The 27963-nt window shown below is 44.4% G+C and overlaps 2 protein-coding genes across 4 annotated transcripts in view; both read right to left on the bottom strand.

Annotated features, from left to right (window-relative positions):
• Window positions 1–27963, bottom strand: part of iars1 (isoleucyl-tRNA synthetase 1) — a 44129-nt gene that overhangs the window by 9870 nt on the left and 6296 nt on the right. For all 3 annotated transcript variants that reach the window (XM_076025320.1, XM_076025322.1, XM_076025323.1), the window contains 19 exons: window positions 27800–27887; window positions 26691–26751; window positions 26361–26456; window positions 23977–24099; window positions 19915–20006; window positions 19288–19386; window positions 16643–16769; window positions 12962–13035; window positions 11729–11923; window positions 10869–10955; window positions 10058–10141; window positions 8905–9049; window positions 8044–8164; window positions 7335–7426; window positions 7044–7121; window positions 6383–6504; window positions 4332–4434; window positions 3870–3953; window positions 1589–1763 (listed from right to left, as the gene is read on the bottom strand). In XM_076025320.1, the coding sequence (XP_075881435.1) occupies window positions 1589–1763; window positions 3870–3953; window positions 4332–4434; window positions 6383–6504; window positions 7044–7121; window positions 7335–7426; window positions 8044–8164; window positions 8905–9049; window positions 10058–10141; window positions 10869–10955; window positions 11729–11923; window positions 12962–13035; window positions 16643–16769; window positions 19288–19386; window positions 19915–20006; window positions 23977–24099; window positions 26361–26456; window positions 26691–26751; window positions 27800–27887 (2046 nt within the window). The remainder of the gene's footprint in view (window positions 1–1588; window positions 1764–3869; window positions 3954–4331; window positions 4435–6382; window positions 6505–7043; window positions 7122–7334; window positions 7427–8043; window positions 8165–8904; window positions 9050–10057; window positions 10142–10868; window positions 10956–11728; window positions 11924–12961; window positions 13036–16642; window positions 16770–19287; window positions 19387–19914; window positions 20007–23976; window positions 24100–26360; window positions 26457–26690; window positions 26752–27799; window positions 27888–27963) is intronic.
• On the bottom strand, window positions 20893–23970 carry LOC142887581 (vimentin). Its single transcript, XM_076025324.1, has one exon. It carries the CDS (start codon window positions 22444–22446, stop codon window positions 21301–21303), a length of 1146 nt encoding a protein of 381 aa, XP_075881439.1. The 5' UTR covers window positions 22447–23970; the 3' UTR covers window positions 20893–21300.

The following is a 27963-nucleotide window of genomic DNA, read 5'->3' as shown; positions in this document are numbered from 1 at the left end:
ACTTTTTTTTTTTTAAAGATTATGGACAAAAGAATATACTTGTAAAGTCTCTGAGTATTTAGCCCTCTGTTTACAACGTCCTAGAGAAATATTTTTATGGTCCTGTTAAAACTGATGTCTTTGGTGCCTTTCGCAGGTTAGCAACACAGCGTTCTTGAGGTGATCTTAACAGTGTGGAATCCAGGCATACAGTAGATGGTTCTGGCAGAGGGAACACCGCCCCCCCGTGACATCCCGAAGGGCAGATCTCCATGAGTTTTACGTCTTTAGGTCTGTAGCTTATAAATGCGTCTCCCATCCAAGGCTTCGGGTCCTCAATGAATAACACCAAGGCTGTAGTCTACGCAGGCATTTGCCTGCAAGCGAAGCCCTCATGACACGTTCACAATATCCGTCTTTGCCATCGACAGCAACAGGAACTCCATCCAGTCCGGCCGCGATTAAGCCAGTTCTCAATTTTGCCATTGGTGCCAATTACCCGGGACAGTGCTGGATGACTAACACCCATGACCATGTTTCTCTCCTCTCCTGGAGTCTCCACAGCCAGAGGCTGGGTGAAACGGTCACTCCGATACGAGATTCCCATGCTTTCATTTGCCGCATCCCGCCCAGCCTCTCCCTGATCCTCTCCTCGCCGTCTTCGCTCTTAATCCGTTTCTTTTGTTCCATCGCCGTCAAAATAATGGGATCAAAGGCACAGGTAGGGAATAATGAGTAGCGCAACCACCGGCCATGAACTTCTGATTACTTTTGCAGGTCATGGGGCAAAGCTGCAGCCACGGTTGTCTAAATTGGGGGAACAACGTATCACGGATTCTGAGGAAGTGAAAAAAAATAATAAGGAATGGAAGTGAAAACTTGTTTTTTTTGGGGGGGCTTCCCAGAATGTGGCAGAGCATCCGTTTTATTCTGTTCTTCACTACATCCTGTGAAAGAGAGACAGACTATACAGACAGGCTATTTAAAAACCAGTCGTCGCGGCGATAAACGGCTCCGAGCTCAAGCTGTACATTTGCTGGAACGCTGTAATAGAGTTTGGAACGTTTAAACAAACTCGGCGTGATGTAGTTGCCCTTCGCCCTTCCTCCTGCCACCATTAACTTGTTGAATAATTTCATCGCGCACAATGCGATCCGACTGCCGTTTCCATCCTCCGCTCCATCCATCAGTCCCCCCCCCCTCCCCCCCCCCCTTTTTTTTCCCCCCATTGGCCGGACTTCAAACGTGACTGGAAACGTTCATTTCCCACAGCCCGGCTGACCTCTGCTGCCTCCCTCCCCAGAGAGTCTGGGGGTTCTCCTCGACTCTCTGTCATTGGACAGACAAGACACCTATAGCGTGGCTTTAATTCACGCTGCTGCTGCTCTATTAGAGCGTCAGAGGGGGTTGGCGCTCGCCTTCAGCGGGCAAACTAGTCCTCCACCGGCGTTCACACTTCAGGCTTCTCCGTTTGATTTCACCCAGGTGTGGATTATTTGGTGAGCGGAATGGCTTGAATGAAAGGAGCGGCTCGACAACAGCAGACACACAAACTGGCTCGACTTTGGGCCCCGCCTCACTTTTCTAACCCTTGAACAGGGCGACGTACCCGTCTTTTGGAAGACTTCCAGTTGTTCGCTGGTGAGCTCCCTGATGGCGGCGGCCACTGATTTGAAGGCGCCTTTGAGTCGCTTGCCCAGCACCATGTGGTCCGGTTCGGCTTTCAGACGAATGCCGTATTTGTCTTTATCCGTTGACAGGGTCAGCTGTCGCACGTTCAGCTCCTAAAGGGTCCAGAAAAACAAAAAAATGTGATGAGGCTAAAATTGCATCTGTATCTCAGTTGCTGAAAGAATAAACTATATTAAACTCATAGATCTGGATTTCTTTTTCTCCACGGTGCCTTTGTTCTCTGCCCCAAACTCACACAAAAGAACAGAGAAAGTGTTTTCGCCGTAGTCCAAGGTCTTGCCAATGTTGTGAATGTAGTAATAAGTGGAAATAAGTAAAAGAATAAGTGAAAAACAAAACAGACATATGTACATATGTGTCTGTGTAGAGAGGGATATTTTAACCTTTAACAAAGCAACTACCTACTAACTGAAATCTGATTAACTGAACTGAACTCTTCAATGCGCAAGTACTTTTATAAAGCTCAAATAGCTCTACACATTTTTTTATTTAAAAGACTGTATATTGCTAAATTCATTGACATAACAAATGGGCAATGTATTTTTTTTTTCAAAACATTTGTGTGTTTATTTAGTAAATGTTCATGAATGTTAAGCTACCAAATTTTTTAGCAAACGTAACAAAATTAAAAGAAGAAAAAAAAAAAAAACTGCAATTGACAATACATGTCTGCAATCAAGCAAACAGATCTCTCCACTGCCGCAGGCCAACCAACCAAACAGACGCCTGTTGACGCCTAACCTTGAAAAAAGCAACTTACCAGAAAAAAAGAGTAAACCCTTCGAGGAATGGGTTTTATAGGCTGATCAATAATTGATACAATGAGTCAGTCTGTCATCAGAGATGAAGTCAGTCAGTGAGTCATTCCTAATATTGAGGCTTCCAGTACGTTTCCCTCCTCCATTTAACTGCAATCAAGACATATCTGCCAAAGTGACAGGAACTACATTGAGCCAAACTGGCACCAACTGGTGGTTTTCCACATGTGGCGTCAATGAGTCACTGACATGATGACTTGAACTCACTTCGATCAGGGAACACTGATGAGCGACAGCAGTAAGATCAGTACACGTGGCGTGGCTTAGAGGCATCTAAATAAGCCTGTTCAGCAGAAATAGAGCTAGCTAAACCCAAAGTGTAAAGAAAGAGTAATGAGAGTTGATTTCAATGTGCACGTTCATTAACATTAAGGCATTTTTACAGCTGCTAAAATTGACCCCGAGGGAAAACAAGGCTGAGCAAAGCTGAAAGTTTAACGGCGTCGACAGCGGATCCAATTTAGTATCCAGGAAACCTTAAGAGAATTAGTTAAAATAGTGTTCTGCCTGAATAAATGGCAATAAAAGTCAGCACTTTGCAGGATTTGCCTCTGCTTGGTGTGAAAAGAAGAATCGCTGCATCATCCATTTTATCTAGTCCAGGCATTAAAACTGGCCACACTGAAGAGGTGGACGGCAAGAAATGTGCCCGCACCAGCGTTTAGGCCACTTGCAGTGTTAAAATAAGCTTAATTATAATGATTTAAAAAAAAAAAATCCGAATTAGTTTTTGTGGACTATTGAAATGTTTAAAGATTTAAATGTTTAAAGATTTTATCCTTGACAACTTCAAGTGCTCTTTGTGTGGATCTGACAACCTTCTTGGCAAGAACAATGTTCAAATCAGAAAGAAGAATCGAAATATAAATTCGAACAGGGGAGACAAAGTTGATTCCAACGATTTATCACCAGGAAGCAACAGGTAAAAAGCTGTCGATGTCTGTTTTTTCTATGTTGTTGTTATGTGGAAACAACCAGGGCATTTTTTTTTTAATCCATTTATAAGAATTAGGACAAAGTGCTGTAGGTCCTAAAAATCTAACAAAATAGATATGCTTTACAGCAGATGGAGATGGGATGTGTTTTAACCAGCGGATATAGGGTGCTGCACATGCACTTCCTGGAACATGCCATGTCTCATTTGCATTTTTTTTTTTACGATCCCATAAATATGACTTGCTACTGGAATCTCTACTTCCCTGAGAGAACCCTAAAAAAGTCTATCTGATAGAACACTGTTCATCAAGTTTTCACTCAATTTGAGAGGACCTGAAGGCAACATCTGAACACGTATTGACTGAAACAATTCAATCAAAGTGCTCAGATTAAAAAAAATATATATAAATAAATAAAAAAAAAGACAAAGAAAAGTTTATTCACCTCCAGGATGTATTTCTGCAGCGACTGGATGTCTTTAAGAGCCTCGGGGTCCTGGTGAATAACCACCACCTCCTTTAATGGGTACTGAAACACATAGAAACAATACATTCGGTCGGAATTTCCAATGGACCAACAAGGATTTTGTCAAAAAACAGCAGCAAGACCTTCCTGTCGAAAAGTCACTCACACGAGCACAGTCACAAACAGCCAGTTAGAAAAACTCCCAGTTTATTGGAAATGGTTCGAGCATATGGATCTAGTCAACATGCTCTTTTAAAAATAGATGATAATAAATCACACTGGGCCTCAATAGTTTAAGTGCTTCTAATGACAATTCTTTTTTTTATATGCGAAATCATTAATCAGTGACAGCTAACCAAAGTGATATTCATTTATTATTATCAAAATGATTCCATTTCCCAGCACCACTTAAATGGATGACGTAAACTGGCACTGACTCACCTTGATGGGCAGGGTCTTCCTCTCTCGGATCACTCGGCCCAGCTCAATCACCGACTGCATCTGGGAAACGGCGCTCTCGATGCGCTTGTCAATCAAACTTTCCCTGAAGAAAACAAAACAAAAGACAACAAAACAAAAAGCAATACAATTAAAACAATAATGAATATAATAGATTCAATAATCAATGGTGACATTATCTGGACATGGTGCAGGACATGATGAAGGTTGGATTAAACAGTGTGTGTCCTCAAAATATCAAGTCGCCATGCTTTTTTTTTTTTTTTTTTAGACCAGTGCGAATAATAGTTCTTGCTGATTCAGCGTATAGCATTTAATTATTGTGCACAGTAAAAGGGATGGAAGTGTATTTAACATACATTTGTGTCTAATCTTCTGCTTCTTGTGGAAGGAAATGCTAATTCGCTTCAACGTGCAGGGAACTAACGACCAGTGGAGCTAGCGTGACTGATTAAAGACTCCGTTAAGAGACACCAGCACGAGTTTAACTCCAACAAAAAAAAAAAAAAAAAAAATGAAATAATGGAATTGGACCTGCACAGACACGGACAATTAAACGTAATGGCAATAATAGCCCCAACTGTGAGCGAGAAAACAGGTCTGTGGGTTTGTGGCTGCGCGCTTGTCCGTTCTCTCCGCAGCTGTATTTCCAAGTGCACGCGCGCACAACTCTGGAGTGTAATGAGAAAGGAGAGGACGCTGGGGACAGCCAATCATTTAATGAGCTGATTGAGGAGTAGCTGTTCCCGCCGCCTGATTGGTAGCTGACCTTTGGGAGAGGTGGGGTGGGGGGGGGGGGGGGGGGGCGCGAAGTCCCATTCGACAGCAGGAAGGACGGGCAGATAATAATGCAGCAGTGCTGCCCAAGTGACAGGGAAGATTATATGAACCATTACACAAGCTGTTTTCCATTTGCTAAATCAAATTGATATTTAATGATATCGGATGTGTGTGTGTGTGTGAGGTTTTTTTTTTTCTATGTTCAATGAATAAATAATGAAGTCTGAACAATGTGGTGTTCCTCTATGGATTACAAGACCGATCAGCCACTGTGGCAAAAATTTTACTTTAAGAGGCGACTGAATTGAGGGAAAGGAAATGATGACATTTTAAATGGGATTATCAATGAGCAGGCCTGCACACTGGAGGCCACGTCCAGTTCCCTGCTGGGAAAATAAAACACTGATTTGGGCACAGTTAAAGAATCGCAGCGTGTGCAGGACATGATTGAAGGGCCAGTGTGTCAATTGTGTCGATTTGTAGCATGTAAAGGTGATAAAGCATACTGAAGACTAAGCTAATGTGAATGCTGCTTTCCTGATGTCCCCGTTGATCTCACATTCTGTACTGTATGAGCTGTCATGTCCGAGTGATAGCAGCCAGTCGTGTTGTCACGATACTGTATTTCAGACTGCAATGCGATATTTGGAAGTATTTTAAGTGTTGATTCTCGAAACGATTTTCAATACTGGTTGCCTCGATGTAGTACCGATATATCGATACTACGCAGAAGTCATATTGCATCGTTTTTGCTTTTCAGTATCGAAAAAAAATAATCAATGTATCGATATTTTTGACAGCACTGGTAGCCAGAGTATAAAACACCCGACTCCTGTTCTGGACTTCTGGAAACACATTTTTACATTCCATTCCATGCCATTCAATCTCACCACTCAACGTGAAACACTTTGGACATCGAAATGGTCGAAGTCAATGTGTGAATTAGATGTCGATAACCATAAATTGCAACCAAGTTGCTTCCCATCTGAAACAATCTCAAATTTGACGACGCCGTCTTAATATGAGAAAGTGCTGCCACGCACGCAAACATTTCTGCTGCGAAAAGAATCTGCAGTCAAGTCGTTGGAGCGGGAGAGATCAGTCTGCAACTTCCCTGCGTTTGCACAGATTCTTGCGGTGAGAATGCACAAAGACTACAACAGTGAACCCCACCGCTGTGTCGGACGCTGCTGAGCGACACGAGGAGCAAAGATTTTCCTCCGTTGTGAGCGTGACTAAGGACTTTCGCCAACCTGACTTGAGGCAGCATGAGATAGTGGATGCTGCCCGAGTCCTTCTCCTCAACGGAGGCGGGGTCAATGAGGTGACGCAGGTTTTGGTACATCAGCTCCGTAATGAAGGGTGTGAAGGGAGCCTGAGGAAAAGCAGGAAGGAAAAGGGTAGAGCAGAGGATTGTTAGATTCTCCCTTTTGACAGTCGCGTTTACATTCTTCTGACGTCGCCAAAGGTCAGGCGCAGCAACAAAATCAGCATAATAACCTTTTGCGCGGCGTCTTTTAAGCGCCTGCTATGATGCGCTGGGCGCAGCGCTAAGCTTGATGGAGTTTATCTCCAGTGTGATCCTCTCTTTCAACCACGGCGGATTAAATTGGAAGGCTCCCGCTCCGGTCCGTATTGATCCGGGTTTGGGCTAACTGCCTTTTAGCATGTGTCTGAGCTCACATGCAAACATGCCCGATGCGTTATAAATAACAACTCCTACTGCTAATGCATTATTCATAGACATTTGGGCACGCACAGGCGCACACTTCTCACACACCGCCGTCATACTTTTGTTTCTCGCGTGCACAAAAGAGGATTTTTTTTTTTCCCTTCTCTGCATTGAATTTCTTTTCTCTCCATCACTCACTCACTCACACACACATACACACACACACGAACTGCATGACTCACCATCAGCCTGCACATGGAGAAGAGAACGCTGAAGAGGGTTTCCAGCGCCCACAGGCAGTCCTCTGTCCCGCTCTCTCCCTGCAAAGTTCACACGTGCATCAATGCGGTCGCTCCCCTCGCAACGGTGGAAAAAGGCGAACGCGCTTCAACGGGGACCCGCTCGAGTTTCCTCCGATCCGCAACGACCCCGACGCCGACATCCACGGTGGGAGACGAGGATGAAGGGGTTTCACCGGCACTCATATATATATTTCACGTGCTTTGCTTAAAAGCTAATGAGCCGTGTCTCACCTTCAGACGGCGCCTGTTGGTCCTCACGTACCAGTTGGTGAGCATGTCCACAAACTTAACCAGGCGAGGCACAACGGTGTACAGGCGGTAAGCTGCACAGAGGATCAACATTGGGTATTTTAAAAGAGATGCATTAAACACAGTGCTAAATCACCATACTCTGTTATATGGCTTTGCATGTATAATAAGAGCCATGTATTACAAACGAAGGCGGGCATGGGCGAACTACGGCCCGGGGGCCATATGCAGCCAATTAAGCCTTATAATCCAGCCCGCCGAACCTGAACAAATGCTATTAATAGTAAGTAAGTCATAAAATAGCTGTATTTCATCCATTTTTTTTTAGTGTTTAATAGTCATTTCAATGAAGAGCTAAACACTCTGGGGCTTCAAAGAGACATATTTAATTGTAACTTTGCTTTTGTTCATTTTCAACAGACATTAAAGCACATGTTTTCTACATATCCCATGATATATTTTTCCTCCCATGAGGTTGGTCACTAAAACACTCCATCCATCTGCTCCTGTTCTGGCCCCTCTGTTAAATTTTAGGACCCACCAGTCAAAACGCTTGCCCACCCCTGAACGAATAGCAAAAGATAATTTACGAAATCTTAAATCCCAAAATGAGATGGGATTTAAACTCATGACTCAGGCTTTTGGCCTTTAGAAATAACGGGTAAGAAGTTTGACTTTAAGGCCGTCTCACCGTCCATCTCAGCCTTGAAGAACTGGATGAGCGACTGTGTGAAGGACTGGATCCATTTGTCCATGATGTTGTCGCTTTGCTTGGCCGTGGTTGCGTTGTACAGGAATGTAACCTCGTCCTCCTGTGGCCACACGTAAAAAAACACAAACGCTCATGTAAAATGCCCACGTGATCTTCAGAGTGCAGAGTGCAGAGTGCAGAGCGCGTTCGAGTCGACGGACACAGCACATGCAAGTCTTGAATTGTACCGATCGATGACAAACATGGAAATTAATGTTGTCACAAGGTTTCCATGAAAATTTTGGGAAATTAAAAGCGATATTTCTAAAATTTTGACAAAGAACAATTGCGATTTGCAGCATAAGCCGTAATTCTCGTAAAATCTCGCTCCGCGAGAACGGGACGAGACGAAGGAGGGTGGACGTACAAAAAAATGTTGATATAAATCTGCATTTCGATGTAGTCGTTGTTATATTTTTCTCTTTTATTACTTGTAAAAAAAAACCAAAAACAAACATTCTGTCTATTCCTCCGTCCAAACATAACGCGGCACATCTCTATATGGATACATCTGAAATACCACCTCACGAGAGCATAAAAACCTTTTAGCGATATTTGAGAGGTTTTTCGAAGTTTAGTGAAGTGTTTCTATTGCCAATTTTTTATTGCGATATTTAGGTTTGCGCAATTCTCTTAGCTCTGCACTAAAGCTGTAATTATGGTCATTAACAGCAAAAAACATTTTTGAGAGATAATCATGACTTACTTGTCAGCACAAGAGGTGCTGAGCTTCTGATCGGACGAGCGAGTTGACTGTGTGGGCAACGCAAAAACTTTTCACTGCGTTCGTTGAACTCCTACCTTCTGCAGCCTTTGCACATTCTGCACCAGGAAGCGATAGGCGTTGTACCAGGGCAGGAAGACGTCCTTCAGCACGTCGCGCACGCCTTCCTCTTTGAAACGCAGGTTCTCCGAGCGAACCACGGGAGAGTTGATCAGGTACAACCTGCGCGGGGAAACAGTGAAGACGGCGGTAAATGCGGCGATCGTGTGACAGGGAGGAGCCAGGCGCTAGCACGCACGGGACGCGTTTACGACTGCGGCATTCCGTTGAACCCAGAGTTTAATAAATGTGTGATCGTACTTGGGATAAAAAGTGCTGTTGTCTCAGTTACATTATTCAGGAAAACATCTTAATGTCAGCTTTATCAGCACGTGCTCGTACTCCACGTTGGCGTCGCTCTCTGTGGTCTGCATTAGAAGGAAGGTCTCTGAAACTCAAATTCTCAGTATTTTACATTACCTATAGTTGTTGGGATCGGAGCGCCTCCATACATTTGACACCCTCATTGCAAATTACAAGACAAGTAATTACAAGGCAAGTACAAGTTTCAAAATTATAATGCAGCCCTGTGTTTAGCACATGACGCAACAACAGTTATCAGCTTTGTGCAACAGACCTTAAGTAATCTTAACCCTGACCTGTATCTATCCAATGTGGAGCACAATGGATATTTGATTATTTTTTTTTTTATAATATTATAAAATGAATAAAAAGTGTTAGTCAGGTATTTCTGGAGCCCACCGTGTCGCCATAAGTGCTGCAACATAAGCAATGTTTCATGGCGCAAGCTGGACATTGTGTTGAAAAAAATCGAAGCCTTGAAGAGAAACAGACTGTGTCCTTTCTTTCGGCGGCTCTCCCTCTCCATCAGTCTATATGTGAGCATATGGTGCAACCGCATAGTGCTTTATTTATTAGGCCATATGGCCATGGCACTGTCACTGCTCAGGGCAAAGGAGGGAAACGCATGAGTGGAAACGGTAAGCGGGCTTGTGTATAGCGTGTGAGCGCGTATTAATGCGGCGGCGCACGTACGATTAAAGCGTGAGACGGTAGATTCGTCTCTTTAGAAACCGTGCCCGCTAATAACGTCGGCTGGCCACAGACAGAGGAACCTGCCGTCGGCGCGCAGGCATTCATGTTTGACAAACGCCGAGGCGCAGCTCTGACCTGAGGGCGTCCGCCCCATAGTTCTGCACAATCAGCCCAGGATCCGGGTAGTTCTTCTTGCGCTTGCTCATCTTCTGTCCATCGCTGTGGGAACGGGACAAGGCGAAAGGCATCAATGCATGTATAAACATTTACGCGTGCGCTAAAGTGCCTGGTAGCAACCGCACACGTTGGTATTCAAATGAGTCCTTCCAGGTCAGCAGGCCTGTGAGCGCGGCGCTGCATTTAGAGCCTCGGGGCGGAGGACGGGAAACCGTAGAGCGGAGCGGCTCTAAAGGCGATATTGTATAGGACACGCTACCACAGCATGAGGAAGAAGAGCAAGGAAACTGGAGGGAGGCTGAAACGGGTAATGTTGAACTGACTGTCGCTAATAAAAGTGGTTATTTTTTGATAGTGACAATGTGAGCAAACATAAACATACTTTCAGTTCCATTTTCTTTAAAGAGATCCGTTTAAACACACAGGACTTCGAATTACTGAGAGTTTGTTTACTTTGTTACTCTGGCGAATCACACAGTTCTTATAACCAGCGTATCATCTAGTCCTTAACATAGACTAGACACTGCTGCGGATGCTGTGCAGTGGATAAAAATGCACTTCTTGGTGAAAATGAACATTCATTGGCAACTAAGACATGAAGTCCCAACCACCATAGTTCAGCATAGGTCGAAACATGTTACTGTTGAGAATTGCTTGCTTGTCAAGAGTGAAGTGTTCTAAGGGCCACTTGGCTAGCTGGACAGATAAATACATTTCACATGCAACACAAACAACACTGACAATATGTCAATACACAAGGCGGGCTTACCTGGCGAGAACCAATCCATTCACAATGACATTCTTGAAGGGCGGTTTGCCAAAGAGCGCTGTGGAGAGCACCAGCAGGGTGTAGAACCTACATCACAGGACCCAAAGTCAGGCTTACCATCAGTGTATTGGGTACATAGATATATCTAGCCTGACTCTTTTATTGATGTTCTCCTCCGGTCAGTTCCCCTAAAGCAGGAGTTCCCAAACTTTTCCAGGCCATGGCTAAACAAACAGCATTAGCATCTTGTTGTGTTGTGTATAGGGTTGGAACTAGGGTTATTGTTAGAATTAAGATTGGGATTAGGGTAAATTTACTGTTGAGGTTGGGGTTAGAATTTGGTTTTCGGGTTAGGGTTGGGGTTAGGGTTATGGTTGTGGTGGCAGTTGGGGTTAGGATTGGGTTTTGTGTTAGGGTTGAAATTAGGGTTGTGATTAGTTTTGGGGCTAGTGTTAGGTTTGGGCTTTGGGTTGGGCTTAGCGTTGGGGTTACGATTAGTAAGGGTTGGGGTAAGGATTATAATTGGAGTTGGGGTTAGGTTTGGGGTTAGGGTTTGGATTGGGATTGGGATTAGGATAAAGATTGGGGTTGGGGTTAAGGTTGGAGTTGGGGTTGGGGTTAAGGTTGGAGTTGGGGTTGGGATTGGGGGTTAGGGTTGGAGTTGGGTTTAGGAAGAGGGGAAGGACCTAGTCTACCCCATCCCCATAAAATGTATTATTCCATCCAACCATTTTCAATACCCACTTCTTTCTGCACTCAAGAGTTGTGGAGGGACATATTTTCATCAATTCTATTTAACAACAATTGATGATTCTCTCATCTTTCATCACCCCTTTATTCACTGTTCAATCACATCTTACCATCCTCTTGTCTGGTCAATGCCCTCTGCGATGAAGTCTGCGGGGAACGTGTCCTCGAACTCCCTTTTGTTTTCAAAGGGGTAGTGGACTTGGGCGTAGGGCATGCTGCCGCTCTCGAACCAGCAGTCGAACACCTCGGTGATCCTTCGCAACACACCCTTACCACCCCGGGAGGGGATGGTCAAGCTGTCAATGCTGGACACGGGTAAGAGTTTGGCATGAGCGAGGGGGGAACAAACAACAAGCATACAAAGGTTATGAAGACAAATGGCGGCATTAACAAACTCAGTTTGGGACTTTCCGTTTGGAATCTAATAAAGAAATATTTGCACGCGCTGTGGATCCATCTGGGAGGTTTTTGGCTGCGACCCAAACAACGATTTCATAATCTTTCACTGCCAGTAGAAAAAGTTTAGAGGGATAAAAAAGTTGTACTTATGTTGTGCTGACACCCACGGAAGAAAGTTTAGTTACTGCTTTATGCTTCAGGGATATTAAAACTGTGTACTATTTGATTTACTTCTCACTCCAATTTAGCAACGAATTATGTTTTGAGAATATTTTGAGACTGATCATCGCTGCACTGCACCAAAGGCGGCTTTAGCCTAAAAGAAAATAAACATTCTCAAAATGCCGTTAAATTGAATTGCTTTACAAGGCAATATGGCAAAACACATGCATTCACACTTATGGATGTGTTCTCAGAGTCTATTACATCTTGCATAACTGACAATCTTGAAGAAGATGATTACAATGTAATATTTAAGGCCATCCATTAGGTTTTAGCTATGTGAAAAAAATACAGTAAGTGTTCTTCAATAATACTTTTTTCTTTTAAGTAGATTAAAAATAAAGAAAACTTTTTCCATTTTTAATAATTACTTTTCTGAGGGTCCCACTCGTGCGCTTGGGTCTCATTTGCTGAAATACAAACGGGAGCAGGGGAAAGGTGACCTCTCCCTGCCCCATTCATTAAAGACAGCCAACCTCATGGAAGTGATTAAAGGTAATTAGCTGATGAAAAGCGGAAGAGTAAAGCGATCTGTGTTCCACGACAGTGGTCTGGTTCGGGCGGGCAGGCCGCGCTGCAGTGGCAGCAGCACGTTCGACAGGGATGACAGAACGCAGGGGCATCATTTCAACTTCACCCAGCCGACGCGCTAACGAGACGTGCATCCTGCACACGCACGCACGCGCGCACACACACAGATGGCCAGTTAATCACCGACTCACCTCTCCCGATGCAGATCAGTCACTTTGACTCCGGTCAGCTCCTCCAGCTCAGCCATGGAGCCAACACACACCACCTGACACACACACGCACGCACATGGACAAAAGTGGTTTTATTTACAGATATCCTTTGAATCATCCATTGCTGACACTGAAAAGTGACTTACAGTTAATGTTGGCACATTATGGAGGGGTAAAATAAGACCTGTAAAGCCTCAGCACACTACACCCCACCAACCAACACCCGGGAAAGAAATGCGGCACCTAGATCGGATTTTATGTGCGCTATTATTTTGCCATTCTAGAGAAATCTGGTAATGCTGCAAACAGCATGGATAACACCAAGGTGAGATGAAAAACCTTTTATTGGGTATTGCAGCAACACGTTGAAAGCAATTTCGAGCTGCAATGTAGTCAATCCTTAGTATGAATCTCTGAATAAATGATTTATTTTTTTATGTGAAGAATCTGCAGTGACATGTATTTACTTTCCTAATAATTTGTCCAGCATGTTTTGGCTTGTGGCCTCCATCACAATCATCCAAGCTCATTTTTAAAGTGAACGTAATTGAAGCTAATGGCGTCGACAACTCAGGCTTGTGCACAAACAAAGAGAATACTTGAAATTTTTAGACTGTTCAATGACACCCAAAGGAGGCCTTACTCTGCCAAATCCCCCGACTTAGTTGGAAAGTGTTAAACATAAGCTGCGTTTCCACTACCCCTAAATTGCGCAAAACCTAAATACCGTACTAAAAAAACGACTGGAAACGACTAAAGTTGGAAAAAACTCTCACATATCACTAAAAGTTTTTTATGCTCTCATGAGGTTTTTCAGACGCATCGATACAGAGGTATATCGCAAAAGTGTCGTGACGCACTGCACGAGGTCATGTGACCAGTTCACTTAAAGTGAAAATGGCCCATTGTTTGGACAGAGGAGGAGACGGAATATTTTTTGGGAGTAATCGAAGAGAAAAAAAAATAGCAACCATTCTTGACAGCTAACAAATGTAAACAAACGAAAGCAAACGTCATTCTCGTTAAATCTCGTCCCACCATTCACTGGAAACACCTGCAAATCGCAACTGCACCTTGTTGGAATTTTAGAATTATCGCCTTTATTTTGCGAAAAACTGTCATGGAAACAAAGCTATAAAGTATGAAGTGTGTTATGTGGTCTCCTCCGGGACTCAACCTGTAGGCTGTGCTCTAGTTTTACACCGCAGCACCAGGTAATGTGGCCCAGATACCCAGTGATATGCCACAGTCGTAACAAAAAAACAAAAAAACAAAAGAAAGAAGAAGAAATCTTAAAATCTTTGAAGGATCAGAGAGACGTGGAGAACGGGGAACAAAAGGAAAATTTAAGCGGAAAAAAATATTTGTATAAATCTCCCAGTTGCGCGCAGAACAGAGCTTTGCTTTCCGGTGTGCGTTTTTGCCGCTGATGGGCGTGCGGGGGGGGCGAGTGGCCTGGAAACAGTTGCGGCGGCGCTATTTCCAGCAAGCAGGTCGCCGGCTGTCCCTCTTTCAGCCGGCGGACTCGCGTCGCAGACGCTCGAACAACCCAATTCTGACAAAACTACCCGGCTGCTGTCGACTTTGCCTCGTCAGCGACGTCGCGGCAGAGAACGTCCATGGGCAGACAAACCTTCACCGCTTGGATTCGATCTCTCCCCCCCCCCCCCACACACACACACACACACACACACACACACACACACACACACACACACACACACACACACACACACACACACACACACCTCTTCTTCTATCCGTCATCGTAGCCTTCCTTTAGTCCCGCCCCCTTCCCTCCGCGCGCACGCAGAAACTCGCGTCCTCATTTCCCCTGACAGATGATTTATTCCACCCCCTCCTCCGCTCATATTCCACATCATCTTTTTTTTCTCTTGGGTGGCCGCCGGTCTCGGGGAAACTTTGAAGTGGCCCCGATGACCGGTGGGGAGGGAGCCCCACATGTTTTGCTCGGCGCTTAATGGCTGTTTGCGCCGATGAATCATTCACGTGTGGAGTTGACAGCGCCACTGACGGATCATGACTGAGGGGGGCGCTGCAGCTTAGGCTACGACGACACGCTCGGTTGTGTTTTTGTTCGTTTTTTTTGTTGCTGAAATGTGTTTGGTTTTTTTGTGTGTGTGTGTGTGTCTGTGTGTGTGTGCTTATTATGATTTAAACGCAACTGGCGTCAGACTCGCGCGTCAAGTGAGCCGTGCGCGCGCGGAGACGACGCGGCGTCAATGCGGGAGCTACTCATGTCGCCGTGCGCGGGTGTCACTTCAGAGCTGCCGTGCGCCGACAGCTTCACGAGCGAGCGATAATGAGATTTCACTTTCTTTTCCCTCCCGAGGACGAACTCCGTCCAATCCGCGCTCGTTTTTGCTAGCATCGTTAGCCCCGTCCCCAACGTCGCAAGACTGTAATGTCCGTCATTTATTATTTTACGACGCAAAAGTCAGAAGCAGTGCGACATTCAGTATGGGTGTTCCATCAAGGGTACCTCATGATGCGATCCTTGATTATAACGATTGTTAATTCGATTATTGGAGCCACGATTCTTCGATTATTGCGATTTTTATTGCTTTTTTTTCCCCATACAAGATTGATTTTGTCTTCATCTGTGGCTAAATTTGTAAATAAATAGCCTGCCAATTCACTCAGTTCCTCTTACACTACACTCATTAAGTAAATAAAAAAAATTTTTGAACATCTGACATAAAATATTTTATTTTATGACGATGTAAAAATTTGCACTTTGCCTTTTCGGGATGAAAGCATATGAAGTGTAGCCTCAAGTTTGTGGCGTTGCTGAGGTACCCTCTTTCTGCTCTGCTAATCTTGCAAATTGCGTAGGTCCTGTCAGCTGTATTGTTACGGCAATTTTTAGGATATAAAAACTTTTACTTTTTATGTTTCCTGCAGAATTCCATGTGTTCACTTACAGTTTTAATGCCTTAAGAGATAATCTACAACTTAAAAAGTCATGACAATGAAAATAAAACTGGCAGTGTGTGTATCTGGCGTACAACCAAACATAAAAAGCAGTTTGGCTCTGACTTAGGGAAGAGGGGGCAAATAAAAAATACAAATAAAATAAAGTTGAATTTGTGTTAAAAATCATATACGGGTCACATTACGGGCCAATTTGCGAGCTGTGTGAGAGTAACCACTGAGTAAGTGAAGTCAGGCTGTACTGACACCGTAGTCAGTCCACTCACCACAACAGACTTTCATTTGTGTGCATTTCACTCACAAACACACACAGTTGACTTGCCGAATTGGGCATCTTAAAAAAAAAAAATAAAACTGGAAGTGCACCCTATGAATTCATGAGTGGGTTGGATTGCGGCTCCCTCGCCACGGTCCAACGTCCCTTTCAGACAGACAAACTCATTTATACGGTAAATAAAAGCCAGAGTTATGGACAGTTCCCATTTTCAATTATGCCCTCTCATGCTTAGCCGAGATTGATTCACGAGGCGGCGCCGAGGCAGCGATGAGCTTCCTCACCAGAGAGTAAGTGACTTGGTATTTAGTCCTGACACAGACAAACGGCGGGATCTCCGTTCACTACGGAAGCGCATTAGCAACATTAGGTACTCTATTAAGGCACGGCAAATGTGTGTTTTGAGTGCGCTGTGTCTCGTGTCGGCCCTCACCTCCTCGAAGTCGTCGCTGACCCACAGGGGGATCGGCGTGCCCCAGTAGCGGTTCCTGGAGATGGCCCAGTCTCGCGCGTCCCTCAGCCAGTTACCAAAACGCTTTTCCCGCACAAACTCTGGAACCCTGGACAACAGATATGGTAGTTTTTTTTTGTCATGCAATTTAACTACAATTAAAATACAAAGCAAAAGCAAAAAAATAAATAAAAATGATAGAAGGCGATTGGAGTGTGCACGTGGCGGTATTCAATATCCGTTGAGGGCGACCGCATACAAGGTTCCATCAAAGACTTTTTGAGATCGCAATCCAATGGGAGGTGCGTGGCCTCTTAGTCAAAACATCTGTCATCACATTATAGGACGGCAAATTCAAGTAATCTACGAGTGGATAAGTAGCATCGAGATCAAGGGTTGGGGATCAATAAAGACTGAAGTACAGCAGTGTGGCCTCCTGGAGTGCAGGCTGTTTTTAGGAACACAAAAACTACCAGTTTATAAGCGATCTAGAGATTTATGTGTTTCTGCGTCAACAGCAATTCCAACCCAAGACGGGAGGGAAAACAATGCTTATGCTCTTCAACACTACCGGAATACACACACTGAATGTAATGAGGAGGATTGTGTTAATGTGTTTTCCTTGAATTCACTGTCTGGTAACTTTCTTCCTACCGACTCCGGGACAAGCACAAGAATTCCATTGTATTTGTTTTAACCTGTTTTTAACTTGCACAAATGAAAAAAACAAAACAAAAACAAAACTCTATTCTCTTCCATTCCATGCTATTCTATTCAAGACAATACCACACTGAGCATATCTTACTTATTATCGTGGCCTCAAAAATAGACCGTCCTGAAGTCTTTACGGAGCTGAACTACAAAAAGGTTAACGCTCCCTTTTAGGCATCCGACTCGGTCGCACTCCTCGCTCATTTCCCCTTTCCGCTTTTCGCCTCGGCCAACGTCTGGCCTTAACGCACTCCCACAGTCGCTTCCTCCTCTCCCCATACTTCCCCTCCTCTTGCCACGCCGTGTTGCTCCACAGAACGGGGCAGGAGGGTATAAATCGTTGTCAGGATCCACACGCTAAGCAACGAGTTCATCAATTCCCATTTGTAGGAGGCATTTCTATTTAGGCCCCTAATATATCAATTTAATGATTTTCTCCCCCCCTGCCGCAGCTCGCCTCCTCCTCCTCCTCGTCCTCTTCCTCTTCCTCCTCCTCCCGCGACGCTTCTCCACCAGTCACCCTTCCCCTCTCGCCTCGTGCTAAATGTGGAATTTAAATGTGCCGTCTTGTGTTGGGAGAGACGCGCAGAGGAGACGGAGATTTGTGCAGGTTTCTATTTTAGGCCGAGAAACGCCACGGATAATAAGGCGGTGATGAGGCAGTCGCAGAGGGAGAGAGGTTGAGACAAAAATATGAAGAAGAAAAAAAGGAACGGGGAAAAAAAAAAACAGGAGGAGCGCCGGAGAGGAAAATGAAGATGCACTAATCAGGGGCTGTTGACTTCAAACGTGCTCCTCAATAGTGCGCAGCCTCTCGTGGCGGTGCACCTCAAATTACACGTGGCAAGGTGATGACTGACTCGAATCCTCTACTTCAAAAAAAAACAAAAAAAAAAAACAACCCTCCACAGGTGATCTGCACCGATGACTTCACAGAATCGCACCGAATTCACATTTTTTCAATTTCACATCTCAGCAATAACTCTCTTTTTAAGATCGTGCACCACTCGCTCTCGCACCACGTGCTCTCGCGAGCCCCCAAAAGAGACCCGGCTCCACTTTTAATTCGCCCCTCAAATTATTCAACATCTGCTGATCTGCTCATCTGAGCGTCTGAGCCTGGACGCTCGGAGAGGAGACGGACGGAGGCCGGCTCTTGGCCGGCTGAGGAAGACTCTGAGGAAGACTCTCAAGCCTCGGTTATAATGAAGAACTGACGCTGATGAGCCTCAAAGTGTCGTTGAGAGATGGACGATTTCAACGTGGCTGGAGCTCGAGTACAGATGACGCGTCTAATCAAAAATGTGAAGTGAAAAAAAAAAAAAAAAAAAAATCCTCTTAAGAAGATAAAAAAAAAAAGGGTTGGAGAATAAGCTTAATTAAGAAGGCTGCAGAGGAACATCAACCTAAAAAGTGCAACCACACATTCATAATTTCAGCATTAAAAATTGAATATCAAAAGTTATTTTATACACGTATACAATGACGGCAATATACTTTGTTGATGAATGATGACGCCTCTTAGCGAGGCCCCTCTGAAACCATGAAACCATTAAGTCTGCATCACTTGGAGACACAGTCGTCTTGTACAGCCTCCAATGCAAAACACCTTCCCAGCGTTGCGCCCGTTTGTGTGACTTCACCTTGCTAGCAGCAAGTCATTCATCTCAGCGTGACAGTGCTATTACCAGTGTGGCCCAGGGAGGAGGGCGGAGAGCACCAGGGGTAATATCACTTAACGGAGCAAATACGCTGACTCCTACTTTCCCTCTGAATATAAGATGAACAATTAGGACGCCAACACTTGCTATTTGACACTAGCCTTGTTTATCTTAATAAAAAAAAAAAAAAAAAAAACCTTACTAGTTATGGACAAGCCTTCCTGTGCTAAGCCAATTCACCGCTGCGCTACGTACCAGTAGCATTGTCCGTTGTTCTCCAGCAGCTTGTCCACCATGTGCTCCACTCGGACAAACCAGCTGGGAACAGCCTTGTAGATCAGGGGCGTGTCAGACCTGAAGACATTATGAAAAACAGACAATGACGTATTTTCATTGAATTTATTTCTGCTGTAAATGACCAAAACAGTGGCAGGTCAACTAGCGCTGGCACTAGCACGGCTAATGCTGTTGCTAACTGGCAAAATATAGCAATGCTAAATAATATTTTGGAATATAAAATAAAATAACAACAATGAAACTTTTATTACAGACACAAATGGTTCAGATAATAGCAAGAAAATAAATATAATTATTATTATTAGAATTATTTTCTTTGCATAATTGTATAATGCTATGTGCTAAATCAAGTTAAACATTTTGGGATGAATAAAGTACATCTATCTATCTATCTATCTATCGACAGGTTTTACCCTTTAAATGATAAACCTCGGGTCTTTAAATCAACAAGGTCTGTACAGATAAATGTAATTGTTACTCCATCTAGTCCAGCTTGGAGAACCTGATGTAGCCCTGATGACACAGAGCTGATAACGCGACACACAGCCGATCCTAATCGAACAGTATGAGTTCTGCGTGTCTCACCTCCAGCAGAATGGGTAATTGTGTTTGAAAGTGCTGGCATTGACGAGGCGACCCTTTTCCTTCAGCCACTTGAGAATGTTCTTGTCTGCATCCTATAAAAAAAAAAGACAACACAGTTGGAAAGGTAAGGCAATTTCCATCACCTATCTGAAGAAATATACAATATTTGCAGTACTGATTTCGAGTTTGATGCACATTTTGGATTTTGTTTCTCTCCATGAAAGCAACGAGGAAAGAAAAAAGGTTCTACTTGATGTAATCCAGACAACAGCTGGAGATTACCCGGGATACATTTTCGGGAATGACGCCTCTAATTTAATTTTAACAATAATAATAACAATTGTGCTTTAAATGCCTTGAGCAGCATGAGTGAGCTTAAGCTAATTAATGTGTATTTGAGGGGGGAAAAAAACACCTTAACCACCTTTCCAAAATAACATAATAGAATAGATGTGTGGTACATTCACCAATACAGATAAATAATACTTATACAACCACATTAAATTTTGACCACAGAGGTAAAAGGAACACGTCGCATCTTCTGTTGTTCAGTTCACCATTTATTTTACAACTGTATATTATATACGGCTTTTTATAGCGAGCTCATGGCTCTCCACTGAGGTCATAACCCATTTATACACACAAAACGCTGCTGTACTGTTTCTCTTGTTTTTCCTGTTCTGATGGAGTTTCAAACTCTTCGCAAAGACTTTCTGGAAATCAACCTTTAACATGGCGGGTGTGTAATTCAATCAATTTTGTGTATATGCACGAACAAGGACTGCCGGTTATGCCGCCGGCAGTGTTGAATATTCCATGACCTTATTTGTATCTGCTCTATTATAAGAATCACAATGGAGGACAGTGGATGTGGCTGGTCTGAAGAACCTCCATTTAACTTTATTTTGGCAGAATTAAACTAAATAAAATGAGCGAATGCGGAAGGACTTCAGAGAAAAATTCAAGAAGCGGCAATGCGGCGGTTGAATGCACACGCACAATATTTATTCAGTACCAGTGGACCACCCGTTAGTAGAGGTTTGTCAGCAGAACATTCAAAATGGAGGAGGGAGGAGAGGACTGCAGAGGTTGTTGTGGAAAGATGAGAACCAACACAAAATGACACTGACACAGGATGTGTGATTGTTCCGTGCAATTATTTTTGGACCTGAGCCTTTCGTTTAAGCGAAGGAGCAAGCATAAAAACACTGAGGAAGTATTAGTATCAATCAAGTCAAAGTCAAAACATTTCACCCAAAACAAAGCCTTTAATAAAGACCGAGTGGGCAGGATGCTAATGAAAGTCTTTTAAAACTTTCATATTTGGGGTTTTAATGTGTGCCGCTGGTCGTCTTGGCTTTGCGTTTTGACTCGTGGGGTTTCGGATCATTCGACGTCTTTCGCAATCCCGAGCCTGTGCTCTTCCCCGTCCAGCAGCTTCCTGTAGGTGGCGATCTCCGTGTCGAGCTTGAGCTTGATGTGGAGCAGTTCCTGGTAATCTCGGAGGTACCTGCTCATCTCCAGCTTGGTCTCGCAGAGCTGCCCCTCCAGCTGAGCGATGACGTCCTCCAGGCCGCCCACCTTCTCCGCGTGGGCCGCGTCCATGTCCTCCAGCTGCTGCTCCAGGGCGGCGTTGCGGAGCCGAAGTCCCTCGATCTGGTTCTGCAGGTCCTCCACCTGGCTGTGGAAGGAGGCGATCTCCTCTCTCATGGTCTTCAGCTGCTCCTCGTGCTTGCCGGCGTTCACCTTGAGGGTGTCAAACTTGCCCCTGTACCACTTCTCGGCCTCCTGGACGTTGCGGGCGGCCACGGCCTCCATCTCGGCGCGCATGTTGCGCAGGTAGGAGGCCAGGTCGGGGCGGTCGCCCTCCAGCTCCGCCGTGACCTTGGAGTCCTCCACCTGCTTGGCGAGGTCGGCCACCTCTTCGTCGTGCAGCTTCTTGAGGAACTCGATCTCGGCCACCAGGCGCTCGGCGCGCTTCTCCAGCTCGGCCTTCTGCAGCGTGGCGTCGTCCACGTCCTGGCGGAACTCCCTCAGGATGGCCTCCGCTTCCTCCTTGAGGGCCAGCTCCTCCTCCAGCTTCAGCCTCCACGTCTCCGCCTCTTCGGCCACATGGCCCCGCTCGATGTCGGCGGCCCCCTTCTCGTCGGTCAGCGCCTCGATCAGGTCGCGCACCTCCTGGAACTTGAGCTCGTACTCCTGGGCGACGCCTGCAGAGCCGCCGCTGTAGCGGCTCTGCAGGGTGGCCAGCTCCGACCGCAGGGCGCCGTTCCTCCGCTCCAGCGTCTGGACCTTGTCGATGTACGCCGCAAATCTAGAGTTGAGCTCCTGCATCTCCTCCTTCTCGTTGACACGACGCCCGTGTATCTCCGTGCCCAGCTCAACGGGAGCGGCGCCGCCGCCGTAGCCGGAGCGCCCGCGGGCATCGTATGAGGAGCCGCGGCACCGGGAGGGTGAGGGGCTCTCCACTCTCACTCGCCCGCCGGCCTCCCGGACCTTCAGGGTCTTCTGGGTGTAAGACGTGGCTCTCATGGTGCGCTGCTGCTTGCGCTGCGCTAGACGGGACGGAGTTGGCAGCTTTCACAAGTGACTCTCTCCCTCGGACGACCTCCCGGGTTTATATGCCGCCCTTGAGAATGTCTCGCCGGGCCTCGAAAGTCGTGCTCGCACTGCCATATCTCAAAAGTGGATTATGACATGACTTTCAGAGGGCAATGACAGCATGTTCTTTATTAGCTTACGCTGTCCTGCTGAGGTACAGCTGGAAGAGGTTTGCTCCTCTGCCTTTGAACACAGATGCGAAATAGCAATCGGATCACGCAGCGCTATTTTCACATGGGACAGTGATGTAGTCGGGCGGGACGGACGAGGAGGCCGGCCAGCACGCTGGTAAACTGTGCAGCAACAACAGGCTGCAGTGGTGGATTTTCCAATATAACTCATGGTGTTTTTTTTCGTGTTTATTTTCACTAACAAATTCATTGAAGGTTGAGTGAGTAATAATTGGAGATTTTGAGAAGAAACAGCGACATCAAGTGGTTACATTTTACATTTATTGCGGCGCTGTTTGACTCACACTCCCTCTCCCAAGCTTGCGAACTACAGTGGCTGTAATATTTTACAGAGGTATTTGGAATTTCTAATAGCCAATATATAAATTAATGAAGAAATTAAATTGCCAAAATACAAATCTAGTGCTATAGATGATTCTTATATACTAATTCTTCTGAAATTGAAGGATGGGGCTCCACCCACCCACTCACACTGGATTCGAGACCTTATGTGGTTCCTACAGCTAAAGAAGATTAGGTCCACTCCGAATGGATCTACAGACAGATTTTATAAGGCCTGGAGGCCATTCATCTCTCAGGTCAAAAACAGCAAAATCAACACTTCGAAATAACTGTTTAATAAGACTGCTAAAGGAGTGATAGTGTTGGCATTGTAACTACCACAAACAGGTTAGATACTAGGTGTACTGGTACTCCTTATTTTCCATCATTTCCAACTCCATCATTTCTTTTTTTTCTCTACTTATTTTATCTATCTATTTATTTATTTTATTTTATTTTATGTAGATGTGTGTGTGTGTGTGTGTGTGTGTGTGTGTGTGTATATATATATATATATATATACATATATATACAGACATATATACACATTATTTTGTTACTTGGTGTGTGTTTTTTTTTTTTTTACGCAATTGTCAGATGTGCTGGGAGGGAGCGGGGCTAGGATTGGGGGATTTTGGTTTGGATTATACAACTGCTACAAATGTATTCAATAGGATGCTTAATGATACATCTGTTGTGTTTGCTTGGTAATGTGAAAAATAAAAGGTTAAAAACAAGAAAGAAATATGGCGGTTTTGAGGTGGCAACTTGGGGCTTGACCCTTGCTCCATGTATATTGTTATATATAAGTCAGAACCATTCTATGGGCAGAAAAACAAAATGACTTTTAAAGCAGTGCACTGCAGCAGCGGCGGCTCTCATTTCAGTGAGAAAGTGCGGAATGTCTGCTAAACTTAATCTGCGTGTAAAAGTTTGACGCGTCACTCACTTTGACGTACTGCCCGACAAAGTCGGTGACCTCTGAAGTAAAGCAGCCCGAGGCGTCCACTGGGCAGATAGGAGTCTGGTCCCTCTGGATGATGTTGAATTCTGTGCACACCCTGTAATCATCCTACGGAAAGAAGAGAAAGCAGCGCGCTGGATGGAGTGACTTGTGAAGCACTCGAGTATTTCTAGTCACATCGTGATTCACTTACTTAGTCATGCAATGCAACGAGAACCAAATGATAGATGCATTAACGGCCGTGGACCATTTACGTGTCGAACATGACAAGAATATCAATGGTCTTGCGTTTTGTATCTTTAAAGTGCATCCAATTGATAAAGTATTTTCGGACTTCGGTTCAGCCCGTGAGTTTATCCCAATTCCTAAATAATTTTGACAATAACAGTATTTGAATGACACATTAATCCATGTACTTCACGGTCTATGTTACTCTCCAACTGAAAATGAAATATTGTTAAATAATGAATGACTTGAACACTTTGGCACCGAGTCTAAAAATGGTCAAGATTCAATATTAAATTCCACGGTGAGCTGGATTCTTTTTGAGGGGCTGAAACACGAGCCACCGGCATTTCACATCTACTCGTGAGATATGCGAGTTCAGCTGGGCTGTAAATGTATGTCGTATTCAAACGCCGCTGCCAAGGCCCGAGATGGACAGCTCACAATGTCAGTTCACATCCAGTCAGAATAACGCCACGTATAAAACGTGCAGAACCGCAACTGCTGTAAATCCCAATCGGAAAATCCTCGATTGACTTTTACTTATGACAACAGCTGCTTTTCCGTTACCCCTAAAATTGCGCAAAATCTAAATATCGCGATAAAAAACTGGCAATGAAAACGCCTGATCTTCAAAAAAAAAAAAACTCAAATATCGCTTCAAGGTTTTTATGCTCTCATGAGGTGGTATGTATTGATAGAGAGGTATATCGGAAAAGTGTCATAAAAACACTTTTTCGCAATTACACGTCAGCGGATGTGACGTACGGGGGATCACGTGACCTGTTCACTTCAAGCCAAAATGGCGCGTTACGTTTGGACGAAATGGAATTATCTTTTTTTACAAGAAATCAAAAGAGAAAAACACAACAGAAATTCTTGACAGCAACCACACGTAAACACACAAAAGCAAACGTAATTCTCGTAAATCTCGCGGGACGAGATTTTACGAGAATTACGGCTTATGCGCTTCACACCATTCAATGGAAACGCCTGCAAATCGCAATTCCACTTTTATCGCTTTTATTTTGCGAAAAACTGTCATAGAAACGCAGCCAATGTGGCTACAGTGCAACCAAACTGTGGCCACATAAATAATGTGACTGATGAAATGCACACGTTAGGACGTTGCTGTGCACAATTCAATAGCACTGCGGGGACTGCAGCTGCAGAAGGACAAGTGTGTCCACACCTGGCTGCAGCCACAAGGGTGTTCATCTGCTACTGACAAGGGCACCTAACCTATTAGCGATGGCCCAGTATCTTTTTATGGCACTATCTGTAACACTGGCCTATAAATTAAAAGAAGAAACAGAGGAGCGTTTGATAACAGCATGTCACAACTGCACTTAATTGGATTCTCTCCAAAAGCAGCATGTACGGAAAAAAAGGAAAGCACCCATGAGAGGAGGAAGAAGTCTTTAGCGTGAAAATATGCTCGAAAATAATAGTTTATAATAGCTTTTTAAAACGTGCCTCTGTGGGACAGTGACTTAGACAGTGTATCAATCCCCTATACGTCAGGTCAAAGGGTCCAGGTGTGGACTTGACTGGTAACGAGGCTCTCCAAGTCATTTAAAGCTTTTCAATCACACGTGCAACCCACAAGTAACTTGATGCGCTGATTATTTTTCCAGACTGTTGCTGCTGCTGTGGTTGGTGGTGCTTCTGTTGTTGTTAAATGAGGTAGATTCTGGTCGGATGATGGCTTGTCTTTAGGTCAGCGGGGCAAGGATTCATAATTTTCATCAGTTTTTTCAATATTTTTTTTTTTTTTTCAAACATTTTTTTTTAATTAAAACATTTTCATTATGGTCAACAAATTAAATAATGTGTTCCTTACACATTTTTCATTGTGAAATTTAGGTTCTGAGGAAAAATCGCAGCTTATCAATTAATCATTAATCGATCGATAAGATCAATCAACTAACGATTAATGAATTGATCAAGAAATTCGCATTTCTAACGAAATACGCTTATAGCTCAGGAAGTGTCTTGGAGTAACATTCTGACTGACTGATCCAATTGGTTTGTTTCAGTAACGGTAGCTCGTGAAAGCATGAAAACAGTCGCGAGTTGCAGCCGCACAGAATGTCGAACTGAAAAACAATGAAAAATAAAAATAAAAATAGAAGTTGTCTTACAGCTCCAAAGTAAGGCGCTTGGTGGACCACTCCTGTGCCGTCCTCCTCCTTCACGTAGTTATCCGTCACCACCTGGAACGCTCCCGACTCCCCACACTGTCACAGAGCAGCGATAAGAGAAAAATAATTAGAGGAATGGCTTTGTGAGCACAGAAGTGAGGAATGAAGTCGCACATGGTCTGCGGAGAGATCAGGAGAGGGGTTTAAGGCACACGGCAGGAGGATGGCAATTTGTGGGCGTGGGACAGGTAATTAGGGCGAGACACAGGTCGTTTACACTTTGTGAAAAAAACAAAACAAAAAACCGATACGTTAAACTAATGGACAAACCTTGGCAAAGTACGGGAAAAGGGGCTTGTACTTTTTCCCTTTCAGCATCTTGCCAGGAAACCTAAAACACACACACGTCTTAGGTTAAGCACACATTTTCCGACAGTAATTACACGATACATAGAAATCCACACCAACTAAAACGTCTGATGACCAAAAGGGAAATTTGAAAGTACCCCCAAAAAGTACAAATCTGAAATAGCCTGACAGTGTAGAAGACATATACACTGCGTGAAAACATTGAGAAATTGACAATAATAAATTAAAAATGGGACCTTAAAGCAGAGCCTATAAGTTAGATGGCAACAACAACGGATCATACCCCATGTGACATCACAAAGAGCTAATTTCCAGACATGAGAGTTGCTGACAACCGTATTCTGAGAAGTGGAACAAGCATAAGAAGGAAAGGACGGACTTGTTGTTGTGTAGCAGGAGAAACCCTGCTTGACAAATCTCCCAATATCGGGATTAAGTTAAATATCTTCAGCTGGTGCTAATTCTAGTTTCTGCCACTAGAATGAAGATTTCTCTGTCTTGATGTGGGGAGACTTTCATCCGTGAGGAAGAGACAACTGCCGGTCAACACATCAGTCACCTCGCCGGCTGTGCCGCCGGGCTCATTTATCCAATATATGAGATGAGTGGGCAGAAATCCGACATGGAAAGGCGATCCATCAGGTTTTCAGGACAGCCTCCTTCCTTTACTCAGTCAGGAGCTCTCCCTATTTCAGGTCGCAAATCATTTTTTATCTCCACTCGATGCCGCACTACAGTGCACTGAAGTGGGAAACTGAGCGCACGAGAGGATCAGATGGCGGATGACAATGGGGGTGGTGGGGTGGTGAAGAGAATATTCAGCAGCGTCCCCCGTTTCCTTAAGTGAGGCAAACATTTCGAGCTTCCTGAAAATGGATTTCTGCGCGAGCTCGCCGCAAGTCGACACTTGATCTCATCAAGCAGGAAACAAGCAGAGAGTCAAAGAGTTGAGAGCAGGTTTCTCACGTTTATCCAGCGATCGCAGAGAAAAGACAACTACGAAACACTGTGTTTTTTTTTCACTCCATCGTCAAAGTCATTTCATTATTTTACAGCTCCAGTGTACTTACTTGTCCAGAATGGTGTACTCGCTCTCGGTCTTAAACAGAGCCACCAGCCTGGCTTCCATCATAATGTACGTCTTCCCTGTGGTGTTGTCTGAAGGATGAAATAAAGAAATCAGGCACACAAACATATTTTTCTGATATCTTTTCTGTCGGGCGTTTGCGTTAAA

The sequence above is a fragment of the Nelusetta ayraudi genome, unplaced genomic scaffold (assembly GCF_046127955.1).
Source record: "Nelusetta ayraudi isolate G7.1 ecotype Tasmania unplaced genomic scaffold, CSIRO-AGI_Nayr_v1 ptg000017l, whole genome shotgun sequence".
Classification (NCBI taxonomy): domain Eukaryota; kingdom Metazoa; phylum Chordata; class Actinopteri; order Tetraodontiformes; family Monacanthidae; genus Nelusetta; species Nelusetta ayraudi.
The sequence above is the reverse complement of the archived record's forward strand: the minus strand, read 5'-3'. Positions and strand labels throughout refer to the sequence as shown.

Bases quoted from the DNA above. Each gene is read 5' to 3' on its own strand.
- LOC142887581 (XM_076025324.1), bottom strand. From the start codon at position 22,446: ATGAGAGCCACGTCTTACACCCAGAAGACCCTGAAGGTCCGGGAGGCC.